Raw genomic sequence first — 19,472 nt, 5'->3', positions numbered from 1 at the left:
CATCCACTGTGGTTACCCCACTTCATACCTGATTGTCCAGCAGCTGCATCACATTCTGGAAGTCCTGGGGGTGTGGGGAACGGTCTTCTTTAAACTCATGGGCATCTTTTAATGTACCTATGTTGGACTTGATCTGCAAATTGGATTTCTGGATTTCCAGCAATTGCTATAAAAGAATATTCAAAACTAGTGGTACAATGCTATCTCTGTGTGTGTGTGTGTGTGTGTGTGTGTGTGTGTGTGTGTGTGAAAGAGTGAGAGAGAGAGGGAAGAGAGGGAAGAGAGAGGGAAGAGAGAAAGAGAGAGAGAGAGAGAGAGAGAGAGTGTGTGTGTGTGTGTGTGTGTGTGTGTGTATCATGGGGCCTGAACTCAGGACCTGGCAGCTGTCCCTGAGCTCTTTTTGCTCAAGGCTACAGCTGTACTACTTTGAGACAAAGGGCCACTTCCGGTTTTCTGGTGGTTAATGGGTGATCAGAGTCTCAAGGACTTTCCTGCCCTGGCTGGCTTTGAAACATGATCTTCAGATCTAGCCTCCTGAGTAGCTAGTATTACAGGTGTGAGTCACTGGCGCCCAGCAATACTATACTTCAATCAGAATTAAATATTAAATAAAATTGGAGAGCCAGCGGCCATGCTTGAAATCTGGCTTTCCTTCCAAACACTCCTTTAGCTTCCACTGCTGGTGTGACTGTCCTGTGTCTCCTAAACTCTGGTCTTTTCCATTAGAATGTGGCTGGGGCAGGAAATCTTAAGAGAGTCTTATAAACTCAGTGTAATCACAAGGAGTACATCCAATAATTCCTCTTCGCAGAGAATTCAAAGACAACACTGGAAAGCCTGGCACAGACAAGAGGAGCCTCGCCTCGGGTGACCCAACCACTAAATGTGATCTGGCATCTTTGGCAAGTTCCTGCAGTAAATTGTGATTTAATAGGATGTCAAAGCCTCCAGTTTTTAAGCTCCTTTTTTCCCAGACACCAGTCCCCTTGTCACTCAGAGGTGACTGCAGCACCTCCTCATACGACTTTGGTGGAGAGGAAGAGCTCCAAGTTTCTCCAGGCTCCATACCTCTCACTGAGGGTAAGGGACCTGGGGCCTAGGGTCGAGCAAGCCGGTGGCCAGAGCTCAAGTAGGTCTAAAGGCCAAGGACCTAGTTATTAGCTGCTAATAGGAACATACACTGTTAAACCTCAAAATCTAAATGCAAAGCCAGACGCCAGTGGCTCATGCTTATAATCCTAGCTACTCAGGAGGCTGAGACCTGAGGATCGCGGCTCAAAGCCAGCCTGGGCACGAAAGTCTGTGAGACTCCTATCTCCAAGCACCAGAAAACCGGAAGTGGTGCTGTGGCTCAAGTGGTAGAGTGCTCACCTTGAGCTGAAGAGCTGAGGGATAGTGCCCAGGCCCAGAGTTCAAGACCCATGAATGACTAACACACACACACACAAATCTAAATCCAGGAAGAAATTGTTTGATTGTTAAAGTCTGTAGAGTTCATAAGCTTTGTAGATGAAGATAATGACAATGATCTTTGTGAAGGTTAACATGGGTTGGTGACTTTAGCCAAGTATCACTATGAAATAATACTGTGAAATTTGTGTACTTACTTAATCTCAATAAAGAAAAAATTAATCGAAATTCAAGGTCTCAGTGTTGCCAACACGGGACTGCACTGATCAGTCACAGGAACAATGGTGCTTGTGTCTATGAGCTGATCTTGATGAGTTCAAGCCCAGGCACTGTCTCTGAGCTTCTTTGCTCAAGGCTAGCACTCTACCACTTTGCACCAGTGAAGAAAAAGCATTTTTTCTATCAAAGTAGTTTCTATCAAAAGCATCTTTTTTATCAAAGCTTCCTTTCCATTAATCTTGAGGGAAGAATTTTCCTCAGGGTTTCCTGCTTTGGCTTTGTGGCCTGGCCCTTGTTAATTACATTTTAGTTCCATTACCTCCTTTCTCTCAGCCCTTTCATTAAGACAACCAAATAGAAGTTCCTTGAATTTTACACCCTCTTAAAACCACATCCTTTTGCAGACTGTGAACCTGAGCTCAGCCAATAGCAGTAGAGGGGCGGGGCCTGCTGGGTTAGGGATAAAAAGGGAGCAGCCTGCCCATTCAGTGTGCTTGCTTGCTTGATTTTTGGCTGATGGTGCAGAAGTAAATTTTGCCTTGCCGAGTTCTTTTCAAAAAAAAAAAAAAAAAAAAGATCCTGCAGCAAAAGAGTATCAAAGTGAAAACTGAAGAGCAAGGAGAAGAACCTAGTGGTCATTCAAAAATGGGCTCCAGGGCTGGGAAGGTGGCTCAGTGGTAAGAGTGCTTGCCTTGCATGCAGGAGGCCCTAGGTCCGATTCCTCAGCACCACATAAGCAGAAAAAGCCAGAAGTGGCACCGTAGCTCAAGTGGTAGAGTGCTAGCCTTGAGCTGAAGAGCTGACAGACAGCGCCCAGGCCCAGAGTTCAGGCCCCACAATCAACAACAACAAAAAGTACCAAAAATGGGCTCCACTTTGGTTTTCTAAACCTTTCTTGGCCACTAGAGGGAGCCCATGGTTAATCCCCCAGCTCCCAGCCTTCCTTGGGCAAATGGGATTTGTGAATTTCCAGCAATTGCTATTTAAATAAAATTCAAAATCACTGGTACTGATGTTATACTTTTATCAGAATGAAATACTGGATCAGATATCAGGATTGTCATGTTTGAAATCTTCCCCCTAAGGATGACAGATCGAGATCCCATTGTTTAGAATTCTATGTGGGAGGACCGCACTGAGGATGAAGGACCAGTTCCTGCTGGGTGCGGCTTTGTCTGTCATCCAGGCTTGGGGCCAATGCGGTTCCCACAGGTTGGGGACTCATTTAGCCATAATTCTGCTTGTGTTGGACAACCCAACCTCCTGAAGCAAAGAGAGGTTCTCCCTCTGTCCTTCTGACTCAGCTTCCTTTTCCTCCCACACTGGTCTGAATCAACCTAAATACTCCAAAACCGAGGGAGGAGGTTGTGGTTTGGACCTTCTTCTAATGCACCCAGTACTGGTCTTTATTGGAGTTTAGGGCCTGAACTCCCACTTCTCAACAAAATGACTTTCCTAGACTGTCTACCCAAGACTCAAGGACTCAGGGAACCTGCACCAGAGCATAGCATGGTATCTTATAATCCTCTGGCCCAAATGCCTGGCTAATGCCCCATCTCAAGGCCTCTATTAATTAGCATGAGGACCTCCAGCTTTGGTACTTACATATTCCAAGGCTGAGTTCTTTGACGTTAACTCTTTAAATTCCTTCATAAACATCTCCTTGACTTTTTCCATTTCATCCACTAGTTTCTCCTTTTCTTCCTCTTTCCATCTATCAAATAACTTCAGAAAATCTTCCTCTTTTGCTTTTTGCATTTCGTATTCCTGAAAGTATTGTGAACAGATGGCTTTAAACAGTTCTGCTAAAGAAGCAAATTGCAAATTTGAAATGAATAGTCATAGCTTCCCCTCAAGGCTATCTGTTAATACTGATTCTTTCAGTTAGGCTTAAAATAAATATCATGGCAGGCCTGTGCATAAATTAAAGGCAGCAGCACATAGCACGTCCTTACATCCCTTAAAATGTCCACATGGAAGCAAAAAGGTTCTAACTTTTCGTGTTCTCTGAATTTATATAGCAGATAGGCAAAAATTATAATACACTATTGATTATGCTATAACTTTGATGAATCTCAAAAACATTTTGCTAAGTAAAAAAGCCAAACATAAAAAGGTTATAGGTTATATGATTACTTCTATGTAATATATACAGACCAGACAAATTCAGGAAGATAGATAAGAACACTAGTAGTGCCGGGTATTGGTGGCTCAGTCTATACTCCTCGCTACTCAGGAGCCTGAGATCTGAAGAATCATGATGAACCAAAGCCAGCCAGAGCGGATTAAGCTGACAGACTTATCAAAAAGCTGGAAGTGGAAGTGTGGCTGAAGTGGTAAAGGAAAAATCCAAGCAAGAAATAGAGTCTTGGGGTTCAAGTTCTAGTACCGGTATACACAGAAAAACAACACTAGTGGTTAACAGGAGATAAAATTAATAGGAGTGATTGCTGAATGAATACAGACTATATTCCCGGAGTGGTAGAAAAAGCTTAAAACCAGGGGGTCAAACTGGTTTAACTATAAATATGCTAAGTTTGGAATATGGCCCTGCCTATACCTTGATTTTAGCCAGCCACACGCCAAGCTTCTGACACATAGACATGCAATATAAAATAATAAATGTGGGTTGTTTTACTTCATTTTATTTTTATTTTTTGGTCATGGGGCTTAATCTCAGGGCCTGGACACTGTCCCTCAGCTCTTCGGCTCAAGGCGAATGCTCTACCACTTGAGCCACAGCATCACTTCCAGCTTTTTCTGCTTATGTGGTGCTGAGGAATCGAACCCAGGGCCTCATGCATGCAAGGCAAGCGCTCTACCACTGAGCTACCTTCCCAGCCCGGTTGTTTTATTTAAAAAAAAAAAAAAGGAAATAAAAAAAAAACCTTCAGCAGGCACCAGGGGTTCACATTTGTAATCCTAGTTATCAGAAGGCTGATACCTGAGGATCACATTTCAAAGCCAGCCTGAGCAGCAAAGTCCATGAGACTCTTATCTCCAATTAACTCCCCAAAAAGCAGAAGTGGTACAGTGGCTCCAGTGGTAGAGTGCTAGACTTGAGAAAAAAAAAAAAAAAAAACCACAAAAAAACGGCTCAGGGACAGTGTCCAGGATCTTGAGTCCAAGCCCTGAGACTAGCATCTAAAAACAAGAACAACAAAACATCAAAAACTTAAACAACAACAAACACCACCACCAAAAAACAAACCCTCGAAACACAGAGAATAAAATATATGCTTTGTACTAAAATACTAAAAACCAAATGACACTACAAAACACAGTTGCATTTTATGGAGTCTGACAAACCCTTAAGTGTCCTCAACCAATGGGAATCCCTGGCACCAATGAGTAACATAATTACATACAATGAAAACACCGCTGGCTGCACGCCCCACGTACCTTGGAGAATCGTGTGGCGTGGGCGTGCTGTGCAGACTCCAGCTGAGACTTGGTGAGCTGCAGCTGCTCCTTCAACATGTCAATCTCCTTCTGCAGCTTGTCAGTCTGGGCCTTTGTCTTATACTCTGTGGCGACAGAAAACCTGGTTACAACACTTACCTGATGCTCTAGCTTGGAAAACTTACAGGGTACAGTCCTACGGATGAGAAGTAGAATCAACAGAGGAAACTGCTGTAATTTGGGGGTTACGGATCATGAGCACATTTTTATTCTTTTGTGTTTCTCTTCAGCCCTTCCTAGGATTGGGCAAAGAATTGTAAAAGGCAACTTTGCGTGCGGGGGCGGGGGGGGCTCACTATATTGAGGTTGTATTATCCTATAGAGACAGTAAGAACAGCCCTGTTCAGGGAGCAATAAAGATAACAAGGACTCATCAAGTCTATTGACCCAGTGGTACCATGGGGGATGGGGAGGGAGGGGGCTTCCCACTATTCCTATCCAAGTCTAGCAGGGGAACAGGCTTCCTCTTCAGGTGCTGCGGCACTAAGAGTTCCCACCAAACTCTCCGGACACTCCTATCAGTGCTCAGGCAAGCAGAGGACTGGCATTCAGGATGGAAACCCAGACAACACCCTTTACGACTAGGGCTAAGCGAAGAACTGGAAAGTTGCCAAGGGAATCAAACAAGTGAAGGGAAGAATACTTATGTACATGTACTTACATGAGGATGTACACATGACTGAATGGGTATACATGTGTCTGTGAGTGTAGACATGAAAGGGATGGAAACCAAAGTAGAAAGTCAGAATCTCAAAGATGACCTGAAGAAATAATACTCATCTCAGAGTCTGAAATACCCTCTGAAACGAGTATGAGATAAGAGTAAGATACTGAAACAGAAGAGAGAGAAGGTCAGTTGCACACGGAAGAATGGTAGGTTCATTAAATTATTTCATCGTTCCCCCTTTTCCAGTATATTGCTAACTTGGATACCAGCGGTCCATGGTTTCTCAATGGAATCTGATAACTGTTCGTTTTGGTTTCTAACAAAGCATAGCGATTTCCAAAGGAAAGGTTATTTTCCAGGCTTGGAACAGGAATGGTCACACATCGACCCCAAGAGGGAGAATAATAAACAACTTAGCTTACTTACATATACGGAAACACCCAAAACACTGAATATCATAGTGAGAGTTTGTGTGGGTTCATCTGCTCCTGGAGAAGGAGATCTTGGAGTCTCTCCTTTTAAGACCAAGTAGTTTAAAAAAAACAAAAAACAAAAAACTGGTTCCTTGGGAGCCCCAGCATTGTCTCTCTTATCTGTCTTCTCTCTATATTCTGAGTAGTTCTTATCAGCACCCAAACATCATACTTCCCACATCAAACAAAACAAAAAAAAGTTTCCCTTGATCCCAGATTTTGGTCTAGTGGAAGCCTGGAGTATTAACCAACCTTCCCAGCAAACGTTATTGAAATCAATGACTGTGCTCAGCCGGGGCACTCCCCCATGGTTCTCAACTCTGCTCACTCAGGTCAGGCTTTTGCTCCTACCAATCCACTGACGCTGCCATGAATCTTGACAATTTGGGTTAATGCTCCATCTGCATCTTCCTCTCTATCGCAGGAACATTCCACACTCCTGACCACTGCCTCCTTCTTGAGATACTTTTTCCCTTGTTCTCTATAACAGCACATTTCTCAGTTCTTCCACTGGCCCATACATATTGTTTTCCACTCTCCACCTGTCCTTCCTGGGCTCTGGTGTTAAGGCTGAGGTAGGCTGTAGCTCTTCTGTTTTCTACTCAGATGACCTCAGCCAGACAGCTGTCATCTAGTGACTCCCAGACAGTTCTCTCTAGCTGGGGGTCTCAGCCTGCAAACCTCCATACCACTTGCCCATCTATTCTGTGTATGATAAAATGTATCTATGACCAATAGATACATGTCTCTTTCCTCTACCCCTAGCCTGCACTGAAACAACCAAAAAACACCCACAGGATCATCTTTGCTTATCTCCTCTTCTCAGAAAGCAGACTCAAGTCTCTGCAGTTTCTATGTCCAACACAAATGTATCTTCATCTTTATGTGTCCCCAGGCAGAGGGTTCAGATCATGTGATCCAGGCTTCTGTCTTCCACCGGGGCTCCTGACCAGCCTCCTGTCCCCTCCAACCTCCCCTGCAATCTACTCCATCAGCCGTTCCAGAACTCATTTTATGGCACAGATCAGATCACGATCCCCCGCTACTTAAAATCCTCTAGGACTTAGTCAAGTGCTGGTGGTTCAAGCCTGTAATCCTAGCTTCTCAGGAGGCTGAGAGCTCAAGATCATGGTTCAAAGCCAGCCCAGGCAGGAAAGTCCTTGTAAGACTCTTATCTCCAGTTAAGCTCTCAAAAACTGGAAGTGATACTGTGGCTCAAGTGGCAGAGCACTAACCTTGAGCACAAAGAGGCTTAAGGATAGTGCCTAGGTTCAAGTGCCTGAGTTCAAGCTCCATGACTGACCAAGAAAAAAAAAAATCCTCCATGACTTCCGGTTGCACATATAAAACACCCACTAGCCAAGGCCTTCAAGGCCTCCTGTGATCCGGCTCCTAACTCCTCTGCCTCCTTTCTGTCCTTAAACACACTGTCCTGTCCCTGACCATCAGTGTTCCTACACCTGAGATACTGGTTTTCCTGCCTCTCACCAGACTGAGAGTTTTTCATGACTGCAGTCTCTGATTAGATATGACTTTCTCAATACAGCTATTACTGAGACATCATCCCTCCCCATTCTCTTGTTTTATTACCTTCATCTTATCTGCCACCATTTGAAATGAGTCTCTCCGCTGTTTGTCTTAGTGCGTCTCCTCAGCCCCTCCATTACGACCTAAGAGTTGAGATCAGGACTTCTCTATTTGGCTTGTGGCTGTGAGCTTTGCATGCACATAGTAGAGACTCAGTGTTTGCCCCTTGGATGGAACAGGGCCTTTCTCTTAAAAAGGACTGAAAAATAATGCACTGGACTATGTCTCACTGAGAAAAGCAAGAGGATGTAGGAAGAAAATAGCTTGAGAAGAGAGCTCACTCCTTACCAAGGCGAGAGTCTGCAGGGTGGCGGCGTTGAATGTGACTCTGAAGGAAAGCTTGATTCATAAAGGCCTTGTCACAAAAATGGCACTGGAAAGAAAGCAACAATTCAAGTGCATATAACAAGTGTCCTCCCAGTGAGCTGCAGTTAAAATCCAGATACCTGATCCATGACCTCTTGGGAATTGTGTCTCCCAACAACTCCGTCCCAGCAAATGATACTGTAAGCATGATTCAGAGGACAAATGTAAAACCAGGGTGTTCCTTCTACACTGGACACAGGCCATGAAGAATAGCTTTGGAAATTTGTGGTATTTTCTGGAACCTTCCAATATTGTTCTTATTAGATTAGTCACTTCATCATCATCAACTCATTCACGGCACTCTTGCCTGTACTGATAATTTTGTATGGCCCAAGTAGGATGGTATAAATACTCAGATGGCATTTTTGACACTTGGCACAAAAGAGGTTCCCCACACCTGGTAGAGCCCTTCCTGGACTCCAGTCCATCGTCTTCTGGCTTTATCCTCAGAATACAGCATAAGACATGAGAACAACACTGGCAGATATGTGATCTGCTAAAATGAGTTCTGAAAAAAAAATCAATCCCATCACTATCACTATTCTTCTGCTTTTCCATTGATTCATATTTTGGGCAGAATTTCAACTTGTTTCATGTGCATCCTCTTTCCTGGACTCTTCTGACACACTTTATAGATAACCATATTTCCCCTGTAACTATTTTAGAATGCCCCCTAAGAGATAAGGACTTTTCTTGTAATTACAATATCATTCTTAATGATATCATAATGGCACTCATAAGACCATTACTCCAACTTTTTAAAATGTAAAAAGAGATAAATATAAAACACAATGTGAAAATTGCCTGTATAGTAACAAACAGCCAGTCACTTGTTTCCCTCCTTCCTCAAATTTCACATATCATCTTTAAAAAAAAATTTTTTTTTTTTTTTGGTCTGGTCGTGGGGCCTGAACTCTGGGCCTGGGCGCTGTCCCTCAGCTCTTCAGCTCAAGGCTAGCACTCTACCACTTGAGCCACAGCGCCACTTCCAGCTTTTTTCTTATGTGGTGCTGAGGAATCGAACCCAGGACCTCGAGCATGCAAAGGCAAGTGCTCTACCACTGAGCCACCTTCCCAGCCCTAAAAAAATTTTTTTAAGGGCTGGGAAGGAAGCTCAGTGATAGAGTGCTTGCCTCACTTACATAAGGCCCTGGGTTGGATTCCTCAGCACCACATAAACAGAAAAAGCTGGAAGTGGTGCTGTGGCTCAAGTGGTAGAGTGCTAGCCTTGAGCTGAAGAGCTGAGGGGCAGCACCCAGGCTGAGTTCAAGCCCCAAGACTGACAAAAAATAAAAATAAATAAATAAATATGATTGTTATGTAACCTTAGCACTCTTAGGGCTGAAGCATGGCTGAAGTGATAGAGCAAGTGCAAGCCCCTGAGTTCAAACACAGTACAATCAAAATAAATTAGACAACAAAACAAAAATTTCTTGTTCATAGGAAGTATACTGAGAAAACTGGGAGTCAATAACTTGATGTGAAATGGTTTAAAATAACAGTATAAAGAACAACAGAAGAAATACTACAAGGTGCAAAAATTATTAATAATTGGTGAACTTAGCCAGGCACCGGTGGCTCATGCCTGTAATCTCAGGAGGCTGAGATCTGAGGATGGTGGTTCAAAACCAGCCCAGGCAGGAAAGTCTGTGAGACTCTTATCTCCAATAAACCACTAGAAAACCGGAAGTGGCACTGTGGCTCAAGTGGTAGAGCACTTACTTTGAGCTTAAGAGTGCAGGGACAGCGCCCAAGCCCAGAGTTCAAGCCCCACAAGCGACAAAAAAAAAAAAAAGGTGAATTTGGATGAAGGATACATCAAAATTCTTCATACTGTTGTTTTTTTTCTGTGTGCCAGTATTGGGTCTTGAACTCAGGACCTGGATGCTATTTCTCAGCTTTTTTGCTCAAGGCTGGTGCTCTGCCACTTAAGCCACAGCTCCATTTCCCACTTTCTGTAGGTTGGCTTCTAACCACAATCCTCAGATACAAGCCTCCTAAGTAGCCAGGATTATAGGTGTGAACCCTGGAGCCTGGCTCTTTATACTACTCTGACAACTTTTCTGTCATTTTTGTTTGATTGCTTTTGGCCAGTTATGGGGTCTGAACTCTGGCCTGGGCACTGTCCAGAGCTCTTCAGCTTGAGGCTAGTGCTCTACCACTTGAGCCACAGTGCTACTTCTGGCTTTTTTTCTGCTTATGTGGTGCTGAGGAATCGAACCCAGGGCTTCATGCATGCAAGGCAAGTGCTCTACCATTTGAGCCACCTTCCCAGGCCCAGCTTTTTTGTCATTTTGCAAACATTAAAAAAAAAATTAAAGTGAGATGGGGGAAAAAAAACCTCCATAAAATAAATCATATTTCGGGGCCATCTGGGGGCTGACTTCAACAGCAATTTGTGCACAGCTGATTTCTCATGATCCCAATGAAGAGGCAGCAGGTTCAACCACTTCAATAGATAGAGCATGGCTGGCAATATTAGCTATTTCTCGATCCTTTGACCAGCTTGCAGAAGGTAATGAATTGGGTCTTCAGTGGGAGCCAAGGACTGTTTGGGCTTCAATAAGGCTGTTTCTTTGAAACTTTGAAAACAGGAAGAAAAAACAAAACAAACACCCCAGTTGTACAGAAAGGGCCTCGTAGGGCTGCTCTGGGGTTCCTGGGAGCCGGCGCACAGCGCCAGTCCTCACCTGGTAATAGCTGGCTTTGGCCTCCATCATCAGCTGCTGGGCGGAGAGCATCTTCTTCCTGCGCTTGCACTCCTCCTTGAGCAGCTTGATCTCCCCGGCCTGCTGGCTGAGCAGCTGCTTGCTCTGCTCGCAGTCGCCCAGGCTCAGGCGCAGCCGCTCCTCCACGCCGTGCAGCTGCGCCGTGAGGAAGTCCTGCGAGTGCATCAGGTACTCGATGGTGAGCTGCGCCAGGCGGATGAGCTTCAGCAGCACCGGGTCCACCCCGGACTGGCAGTGCGGGCACTTCTCGTCCTCCAGCTTGCAGAAGGTGATGTTCATGATGTTCTCCTGCAGCGTGAGCACGTCCACGGCCCCCGCCACTTTGTCCACATCGATGGCGCTCAGCCGCCGCCAGTCCACGCTCTCCAGGCGCGGGCGGAACTGGAAGAAGGGCAGGGGGCCCGACGCCGAGCTGGGGGGGACACAGGCCATGGAGCCTGCGCAGGCCGCGGGGGGCGCGTCCGACCCCTCGGGGCTGCTGACCAGCGGGTAGTAGACGTGCTTCTGGAAAGGCTGCAGGAGGGCAGGAAGAGACTGCTCAAGGGGGAGGGAGAAAGAGGAGGGGAGGAGAGGGGGGAAGGGAAGGACAGGCTGGGAAGTGGGGGGGTGTCTCAGCTGTCCATAGCCCCCCGGCCACACACACCCCCCCCCGCAGTGGGCACTCCTGATTCCCACCTCTTACCATGCTTGCAGGCCAATCCGCCGCCTATGCTTGCATGGAAGGGGCGATCCAGTCTCGTCTAGCTGGCCTGGGCCGCCGCCGCCACCGGCCTTGGAAACAGGAATAGCCCAGGACCCCGACTGCGGTGGCGGCGGCGGCGGCGGCGGCGGCGGCTGCCTGAGGGCTGGGCGTCCAGGACGTTGCTATGGCAGCGCCCAGCCTGGACCCGGAGCAAAAGGGCGCGTCTGCCTGGCCGGCCGCGCGCCCGAGCGCGCGCGCAAGTGCTCCGTCAGCGTGCGCCCAGGGCCCTGCGGGACCAGAGAAAGAAGACCTGGTGTGCAAACGGGAGTGGTCATTCTTTTCCACCTCCTGGCCGGGAACTCAGCACCCAACCCCCCCACCCCCCACGACCTTTACTGCTGGGCGATCCAAGTCCCTAAAAAAAAAAATTCCCCTAGAACTTTCTGTTCTGACTACCATGCTCTAGTTGTCCACTCTCATCCTCTTAGTTTTGTTTTTTTGGGTTTTTTGCTTTTTGGTTTTTTTTGGGGGGGGGGATTGGTTTGGGGCCTGAACTCTGGGCCTGAGCGCTGTCCCTCAGTTCTTCAGCTTAAGGTGAGCGCTCTACCACTTGAGCCACAGCACCACTTCCCCTTTTAGGTTTTGAGATTACAAATATCTATTCATGCTCATCCTGTACATGCAATTTAGGGAATGTATAACAACAAAATATATAAATGAAGTGAGGGCAAAGGGCCTAGAGAAAAATCTGGGTAAACAAACGTTTACCATATTAATTTCTGGGTTGATTACCTGTATGTATATGTATATACATATACATGTGTACATATATATATATATGCCCAGGTAACATATGTATAACTATATATGTATGTATATATGTATATGTGTGTGTGTATGTATACATTTGTCGAATTTTCTGGAATTGAACACTTACAGTTAAGGGTTGCATATGTACAATAAAGTTTATTTTTTGTGTGTGCCAGTACTGGGGCTTGAACTCGGGGTCTTCCACTTTTGTGTAGCTTTTTCATTCAAGTTTGGTACTCTACCACTCGAGCCACAGCCCTACTTCTAGATTTTGGGTGGATAATTGGAGATAAGAGTCTCACAGACTTGTTTGACTGAGCTGGCTTTGAACTTCAGTCCTTGGATCTCAGCCTCCTGAGTAGCTAGGATTACAGGCATGAACCACAGGTACCCAGCCAAAGATTCTTTTTGAAAGATATTTTTCTTGGGGCTGGGAAGGTGGCTCAGTGGTAGAGTGCTTGCCTTGCATGCCTGAGGCCCTGGATTTGATTCTTCAGCACCACATAAGCAAAAAGAAAAATGCCGGAAGTGGTGCTGTGGCCCAGGCCCAGAGGTCAGGCTCCACGACCAGACCCCCCCCCAAAAAAGATAATTTTTTTGATGGCAGCCTAACTATATTTTTATTAAAAACAAGAACTCTCAAGATATGACTGTTGACATGCCCTCCCAAAGAGAAACATTCTCAAATGTTGAAGATAAAGGCAGACAGAGAGAAGGAACTTCAAACAATATTTTCGGCCAAGTGACAGAGGCAGGGGTATTTACCTTATAAACGCATGTGGGGGCTGCATTCTGTTTTCTGGAGAGGCCAAAATATTTCTAGTAGTGACTTGAAGACCTCAGGCCTCTCATTTTGGGGGTCTTCTTGGGGTTGCCGGTGGTTACCACAGAGATCAGTGAGCTGAGGAAAAGCCAGGCATTCCTCAATCCACCAGGGAGGCCCTGTTTGGACCAACCATCAGGAAATTTTTTTTCTTTCCTAACAGTCAAATAAAGGAACAGAAGAAAGGAAAACAAAATTTGGATTAACTGAACGTTAAGTTGTAACATCCCATATCTGGAGAAATCAATGAGAAGCATCCTCTACCTAAGAGTTGCACTTCCCGTAAATCACAGTCACACACTCAATCACAATTCACTACACGGGTTGGCATACCAGAAGCAGATGGGTTCAAGTTTGATTCTTTCCTTTTACTTGTTGCCTGATCTAGAACAAATCTGTCAGGCCTAGGCCTCAGTTTCCCCACAGGATACCCACCTGGCAGGTCTGTGGTCTCGGGGCGCCATCCACCGGGCTGCAGGATCTGCGGGATCTTGCTCCCGAGGTATCCCCGGCACCTAGCGCAGGAGGGCGGGGACAGGGTGGTCAGAAGGAGCCCAGTGAACAGAGAATGAATGAATAACCAAGCATGAATTAGGCGCCTGGGCCTGGGTCAGTTCCCGCACCTAGAAGCCTCGCATTTTCCCCAGCCACTGGCCCGATGGGGGAGGAGGGGCGGGGCCAGGGCCTGTGAGCTGAGCTGCGTTCCAGGCGAGGTGGGGCGCAGGGCCCGAAGCGCCCGTCCTGCAGCCTGGGGCATCTACTGCTGCCCCCCACACACACACACACCTTGCTCCCAGGGTCCGATCCTAGTTACAAGAAGACCGAACAGGAAATTTAAAAAAGGGAAGAGGGGGTGCATTCTTTTCTGTTCCCTCCGCCCCTCATCTGGAGCAAGGATTCCCCATCCCCGCGCAAAGCCTTTTCTCTTCCAGGCGCACGACCGCGCTGGCAGCAAGACAAAAAAGCTGAAGGAGCGGGGTGGGGGTGGGGGTCGGTGGGGTGGGGGTGGGCTCGGCGCCCCTCCTCGATCGGCGGCAGGATGGGAAGGGGGGAGAGCGGGGATGGCTGCGGGTACGCAGCCGGGAAAGGCGAGGGGGCGGAGGAAGGAGGGAGGGAGGCCCAGGGCCTCGCGACCCGGGAAGGTGCTGGAGTCCCCGTCCCCCCCCCCCATCCCGCCCTCCCTGCCCCCTACCGCCCCCGCAGGCCCCGGCGGGCGCCGGGCGCATCCCCCATCCCCCCCCCCTCCCCGGACCTCAGCTCACCCCAGCTGCGCGCTCCTGGGCCAGGGCCGGGCGCTGCTAGCGATCGGGGCGTCACAGGGGACCCAGATCCGTGGAGGGGGCCTGGGGAGGGGGGGCGGCGGCGAGGGAGGCCCGCGGAGGCCGGAGGAAGCAGCCGGGCGCGGAGTGGCGGGCTGGCTCGCTCCTCTTTCTTCCAGGGTACGGGAGACCAAGCGCGTCGGATCCGGGCGAGTCCGGGGCCAGGCAGCTCGCCTTGGCGTGCGTCTCGTCGGAAGCCTTCGCCGACACCGGGGACCGTGGGTGTCTCGGGATTTCCCCCACCCCCTCCCTCCCACCCCCTCCCCGACGCGAGGTCTCCTTCTGGCCTCTGCCCACCGCGGCTGGGCTCTTCTGGCAGCTGGGCGGGGACCGGCGCGGGTCCGGACCGCAGCGCTAAAAGGCGCTCGGCCAATGGGGCGGCGGCTGCAGACACGTGGTGCGGGGCTGCGCGCTTGTTGCTGGCGCGGGATGCAAACCCCGGGAAGACTTTGGGGGAAAAAATATTAGTGAAAAACAAAATTTAAAGGGGGGGCGGAAGGAAACCAGGTTCATTCATCCCTTACCCTACGATTAGCCTGACCTCCCCCCACCTCCACCCCCACCTCCGCAGCTAAGCTAGGACTGATGTGAATTTTCTTCTGGGAAGAGCTGCAGCCCAACCGCAGAGATCTGCCCATGAAATAGACCTGTCGGATGGAATCCTGAATTGGAGCTCACTCATTAGAGTCTATAGGCCAGCACAGACTAGACTTTCAACTCCTGTGGGTTGCTTCTGGGGTTTATGCCCTCTTTAGAATGAGTGGCATGCATCTCCAGTTGGGCAGGATAGAGAGAACAGGAGGTACCCTAAACAGCAGCCAGGAAGACGGAAACACACACTGTACATGATGAGCAATTCTTGTAGAAGCGCAGAGGCCTTAAGCTCTTTCATAAGCTGCAGTATTGATACAAGGGGAAAAAGTCGAGAACAAGGGCAGCTTTCTCCCACTTGACCTTGCCTGCTTGGCCCCAAATAATTGGTGTGCTTTAACAAGTGAACAAGGACAGCATAAAGACATGTATCCTGGAAAAGCGAATAGTTGGGGAAATGACTCCTTCTGGCACATAGTACTTAATCTCAAGGATGGACGTGAAAAAAAATGTGTGGTAGAATGCACCCTGTTAGATTTTTAAAAAGAGGTAGCCGAGTAAGAACTGTACCACGCACGTGGTATTCAGGTAATGGGCAGGTTTATTCAGTAGACCTGCTGGGACCAGGCAAGGTTGGCACTCCACGTGGCTGGGAAAGGCCTGGGAATGAGAGAGAGCTGGGAAGAGAGGAAAGAGTGAGGAAAGAGCTAGAAAAGAGCAGAGAGAGAGGTAAGAACAGCAGCACTCACATGGTATTCAGGTAAGGGGTAGATTTATTCAGTAGACCTGCTGGGACCAGGCAAGGTTGGCTGGGAAAGGCCTGGGAATGAGAGAGAGAGAGGAAAGAGCTAGAAAAGAGTAGCAAGAGCAGAGAGAGAGCAGAGAGAGCTATAAAAGAGCAGCGAGAGAGCATCTGGGCCTTATCTAGGCCTTATCTATGGTATGGGCGGAGAAAGGTGTGGCCACATCAAATTCAGATATGACCTCCGCGGATGCAGATGTGACCTCTTCCAGGTGTCCCAGTTGCCTAGGTAACGCAGGTACAGGGTGGAACTTTGCTGCAAGGAGGGTGGAGTCTGCCCCCCATCCAGGAGCAGACCTTACACACCCTTTCCTTAAAAGGGATGCTCAGACATCAACAATCAAAGTTTAATGAGCTCCCAAGCCCAAGTGATAAGAGTGTAACACGAAGAGTGATTAAATGGGCCAGATGTGAGAACAAAGAAAAACATGTATCCTAGAATAACTTTTAACCCTGACTTTTATAATATATATTCGTTGATGTCAAAGACCTCTGGGTATTTCCTTTTGAGCACCCATACTCTGCTAGAATATGCCTCTTTCTGCTTGCTTACTCAATAAAGCTCTGCCAAGTTTTCTTGACATTGTGACTTGGCCTGAAACTCTGTGATTGAAACTAGGGGTCCCAGACTAAAACCATTCAGTGGAGGGCCCTACTTCTAGAGGGAAACTTTGCAAACTCTCACCTGGAGCTGGTGACAGAGAGACATGGTCCTGAGTCCATGTGATTACTTCTTTAACCTAAAATTGGTACACATGATCTGACAATAGAGCAACATTCTGTATTTTAAAAGAATAATGCAGAAAGCATGCATATACCACTTTTATGATCATGAGGTTTGTTGTGGGATCCAAGAATGAGTCCACCAACACGGACTTCGAGTTTGAAGAAGTTTATTAAAGTGTTGCAGAAGCTGACTGGCCAGGGACACAGTGTAGACTCAGGAGCTAAAACTGTGACCCCAAGCATGGACACAAGCTAGGCTGATGAAGGTTAAAAACTATGAGCAGGTGCAAACTGTAAAGTGCCAGTAATATGATAATATCAACTTTTTTGAAACAGGGGACTTTTACAATGTAAAAATTCATTCCTCAGTTCCCAGTAAGAGGTTATTGCATTCCTCAGTTCCCAGTAAGAGGTTCAATTCCTGACTCAGTTTCCTTGCTGGATCTTGGGCTTTTTTTTAAATCCTAAGAGACCGTTACAAGGTTGACCCAGATTGAAAAGTTGAATTCATCTTTTGCAGTCTTAGTGCCTACTGTAGCAGTTCTTCACTTAAAAGGAGTAGCTGCAGAATTGTTACTGGACAGTGTATCATCATGTCTTTCCTTATGTGTCTTTCTCCCTGATGGAATTAATCCTGAACCATCCAAAGGACAAGTCTTGAAACCTAGTAAACTTAGTGGTGAGTGTTTGCAGAGGTGAACATCCCAGATTCTTGGCATCTCCAACAAAGACTGAAGCTAGGCGTCTGTGGCTCATGCCTGTCATCCTAGCTACTTAGGAAGCTGAGATCTGAGGATTCTGGTTCAAAGACAGCCCCAGAAAAATAAAAAGAACTGAACGAAGACACTCACAAAAGTGGCAAAGCAAGGAGTTGGGGAGAGTGGGGGGAGGGAGAAAACACACTAAGGGATGTAAAAATCTGAGCTAGGTGGCTCAAGAGCCACCTATCAGCTTTCTAGGATCTGGCGAGTGTAGGAGAAGTTTCACAGTAATGATAGTGAAATAGGGAAATAGGGAAACATAAGTTGGTAGATTTTTAGTAGGGATCTACATATGTGCAAGGCTGCCATCCCACAGTTTTAAGTCTATATGAGATGCAACCCATATGCATAAAGCTTTAAGTAGGAATTTGTTGGGCAAAGGTCAGGCTAAGGATGCATATAAATATATATGCATATATAAATATATGCATATGTAAATGTGTGCAGGTGTATTAGTTTGGTTAGTATTGACAGTGACATCCTAATAGCAAACTGACCAGAGTTATAAATATGCTCTCCAAGAACCACTGGAGTCATAGAAATACACATGACAATAAAGAACTATCTCAGCTAGGCAAAATTTACTTCTGGAGAAGGATGTGCCATCAGCCAAAAATCTGGCAGGCAAGCACCCAGAGCTGGAAGGCTGCTCTCCTGTTTATCCCCACACACAGCAGGCCCCACCCTTCTGCTCAGATTGGCTGAGGTTCATAATCTGCTGGCAATTGGCTGATTTGCAGAAAGTAAAATGTATTTACACAAGGTGACCATTAAAAGACTTTGAAATGAGACTAACAGTACAGAAGTAATCTTTTTAAAATGTATTGTTATTAGAAAGGTGATGTACAGAGAGGTTACAGTTCCATAAGTGGGGTAATGAGAACATTTTCTTTGGCCAATGTCACCCCTTCCCCCACCTCTCTGCCTTTCCTTCCCATCAGCATGCACAAGTTGTGTAGTTCATTTTCAACATAGTGTCTGGCAAGTGCCACAACTGCATTTGTTCACTCTTTGTCCCTCCATTTGTGCCTCCTTCATTTTTCCCCAAACAGATAAATGAACAAACATAGCACAAAAGAAAACAAAACCAGCAACAAAGTCATAACAAAAAAAAATATCTTGTTTCCATTACCCAAATAATCTGAAAACATAACCACTCCCTTTGCTATTTCTAATTTCTTTTTCTTTTTCTTTGGGCTTGAACTCAGAGCCTGAAACTCTTTCGCTCAAGGCTAGCACCCTACCACTTTGAGCCACAGTGCCATTTCCAGTTTTCTAGTGGTTTAATGGAGATAAGAGTCTAGGCTGGCTTCGAATTGCTATCCTCAGATCTCAGCCTCCTGAGTAGCTAGGATTATAGGCCTGAGCCACCAGTGTTGGGCCCTTTGCTATTTCTTGAACAATCTTAGGTGTGTCTTAATTCCATCTTGAAAAGAAACCAGTTTAAGACCAAAAAATCATTCCTTATCGCAATGCAGTTCTTAAAGCATGAACTTTTTTTTTTTGTGAAAATACTGTACAGAGGGGTAACAATTACATGGGCAAGATAATGAATACATTTCTTATCAAGCATTGTTGCCTCCTCTTTTGTTTCCCCTTCCCATCCCTTCCCATATCCCCCCACCTCCCCTACCCAATCCTCCCCTCCCTCCCCCCCCCCCCACCAAAGTTGTAAATTTTGTTTTTCAACATAACGACTTGTACATCTCATTGTTGCAATGGGTCCACCTGTATCCCTATTTAAACAATTTGTTTTTTCCCTTCCCCTCCACAAATTATTCCAACATCAAATACAGTGAAAGCAGGGGTTATACTGTGGGGGAGGGACATAAAAAGCAACAAGGAAATAATCTTATAAATATGTTCGAAACAATCACATGAAAGAAAAAAACATTTGAATACATATCTTGGGGTTCATTTCCCTAACATCAACTTATCTGACCTTTTCTGCTTGACTCAGACATACACTAGTCATTGCAAATAAGGGAAACCATGGGACCTATCTTTTTTTGGGCCTGGCTTACTTCACTTAATATAATTTTTTC

At 46.7% G+C, this 19,472-nt stretch overlaps 1 protein-coding gene across 1 annotated transcript in view; it reads right to left on the bottom strand.

Annotated features, from left to right (window-relative positions):
- Dzip1 (DAZ interacting zinc finger protein 1) overlaps positions 1–14,798 on the bottom strand; it is a 55,118-nt gene extending 40,320 nt beyond the window's left edge. The window contains exons 1-9 of the mRNA XM_070002730.1: positions 14,491–14,798; positions 13,664–13,743; positions 13,171–13,384; positions 11,596–11,882; positions 10,875–11,426; positions 8,107–8,191; positions 5,032–5,156; positions 3,235–3,396; positions 29–166 (exon numbers count right to left, since the gene is read on the bottom strand). Coding sequence (XP_069858831.1) covers positions 29–166; positions 3,235–3,396; positions 5,032–5,156; positions 8,107–8,191; positions 10,875–11,426; positions 11,596–11,598 — 1,065 coding nt within the window. The 5' untranslated portion in view covers positions 11,599–11,882; positions 13,171–13,384; positions 13,664–13,743; positions 14,491–14,798. The remainder of the gene's footprint in view (positions 1–28; positions 167–3,234; positions 3,397–5,031; positions 5,157–8,106; positions 8,192–10,874; positions 11,427–11,595; positions 11,883–13,170; positions 13,385–13,663; positions 13,744–14,490) is intronic.
- Positions 14,799–19,472: the final 4,674 nt, after the last annotated feature.

The sequence above is a fragment of the Dipodomys merriami genome, unplaced genomic scaffold (assembly GCF_024711535.1).
Source record: "Dipodomys merriami isolate MVZ:Mamm:240054 unplaced genomic scaffold, mDipMer1.0.p SCAF_6, whole genome shotgun sequence".
Lineage (NCBI taxonomy): Eukaryota > Metazoa > Chordata > Mammalia > Rodentia > Heteromyidae > Dipodomys > Dipodomys merriami.
This window is presented reverse-complemented; position numbering and strand designations above follow the sequence as displayed.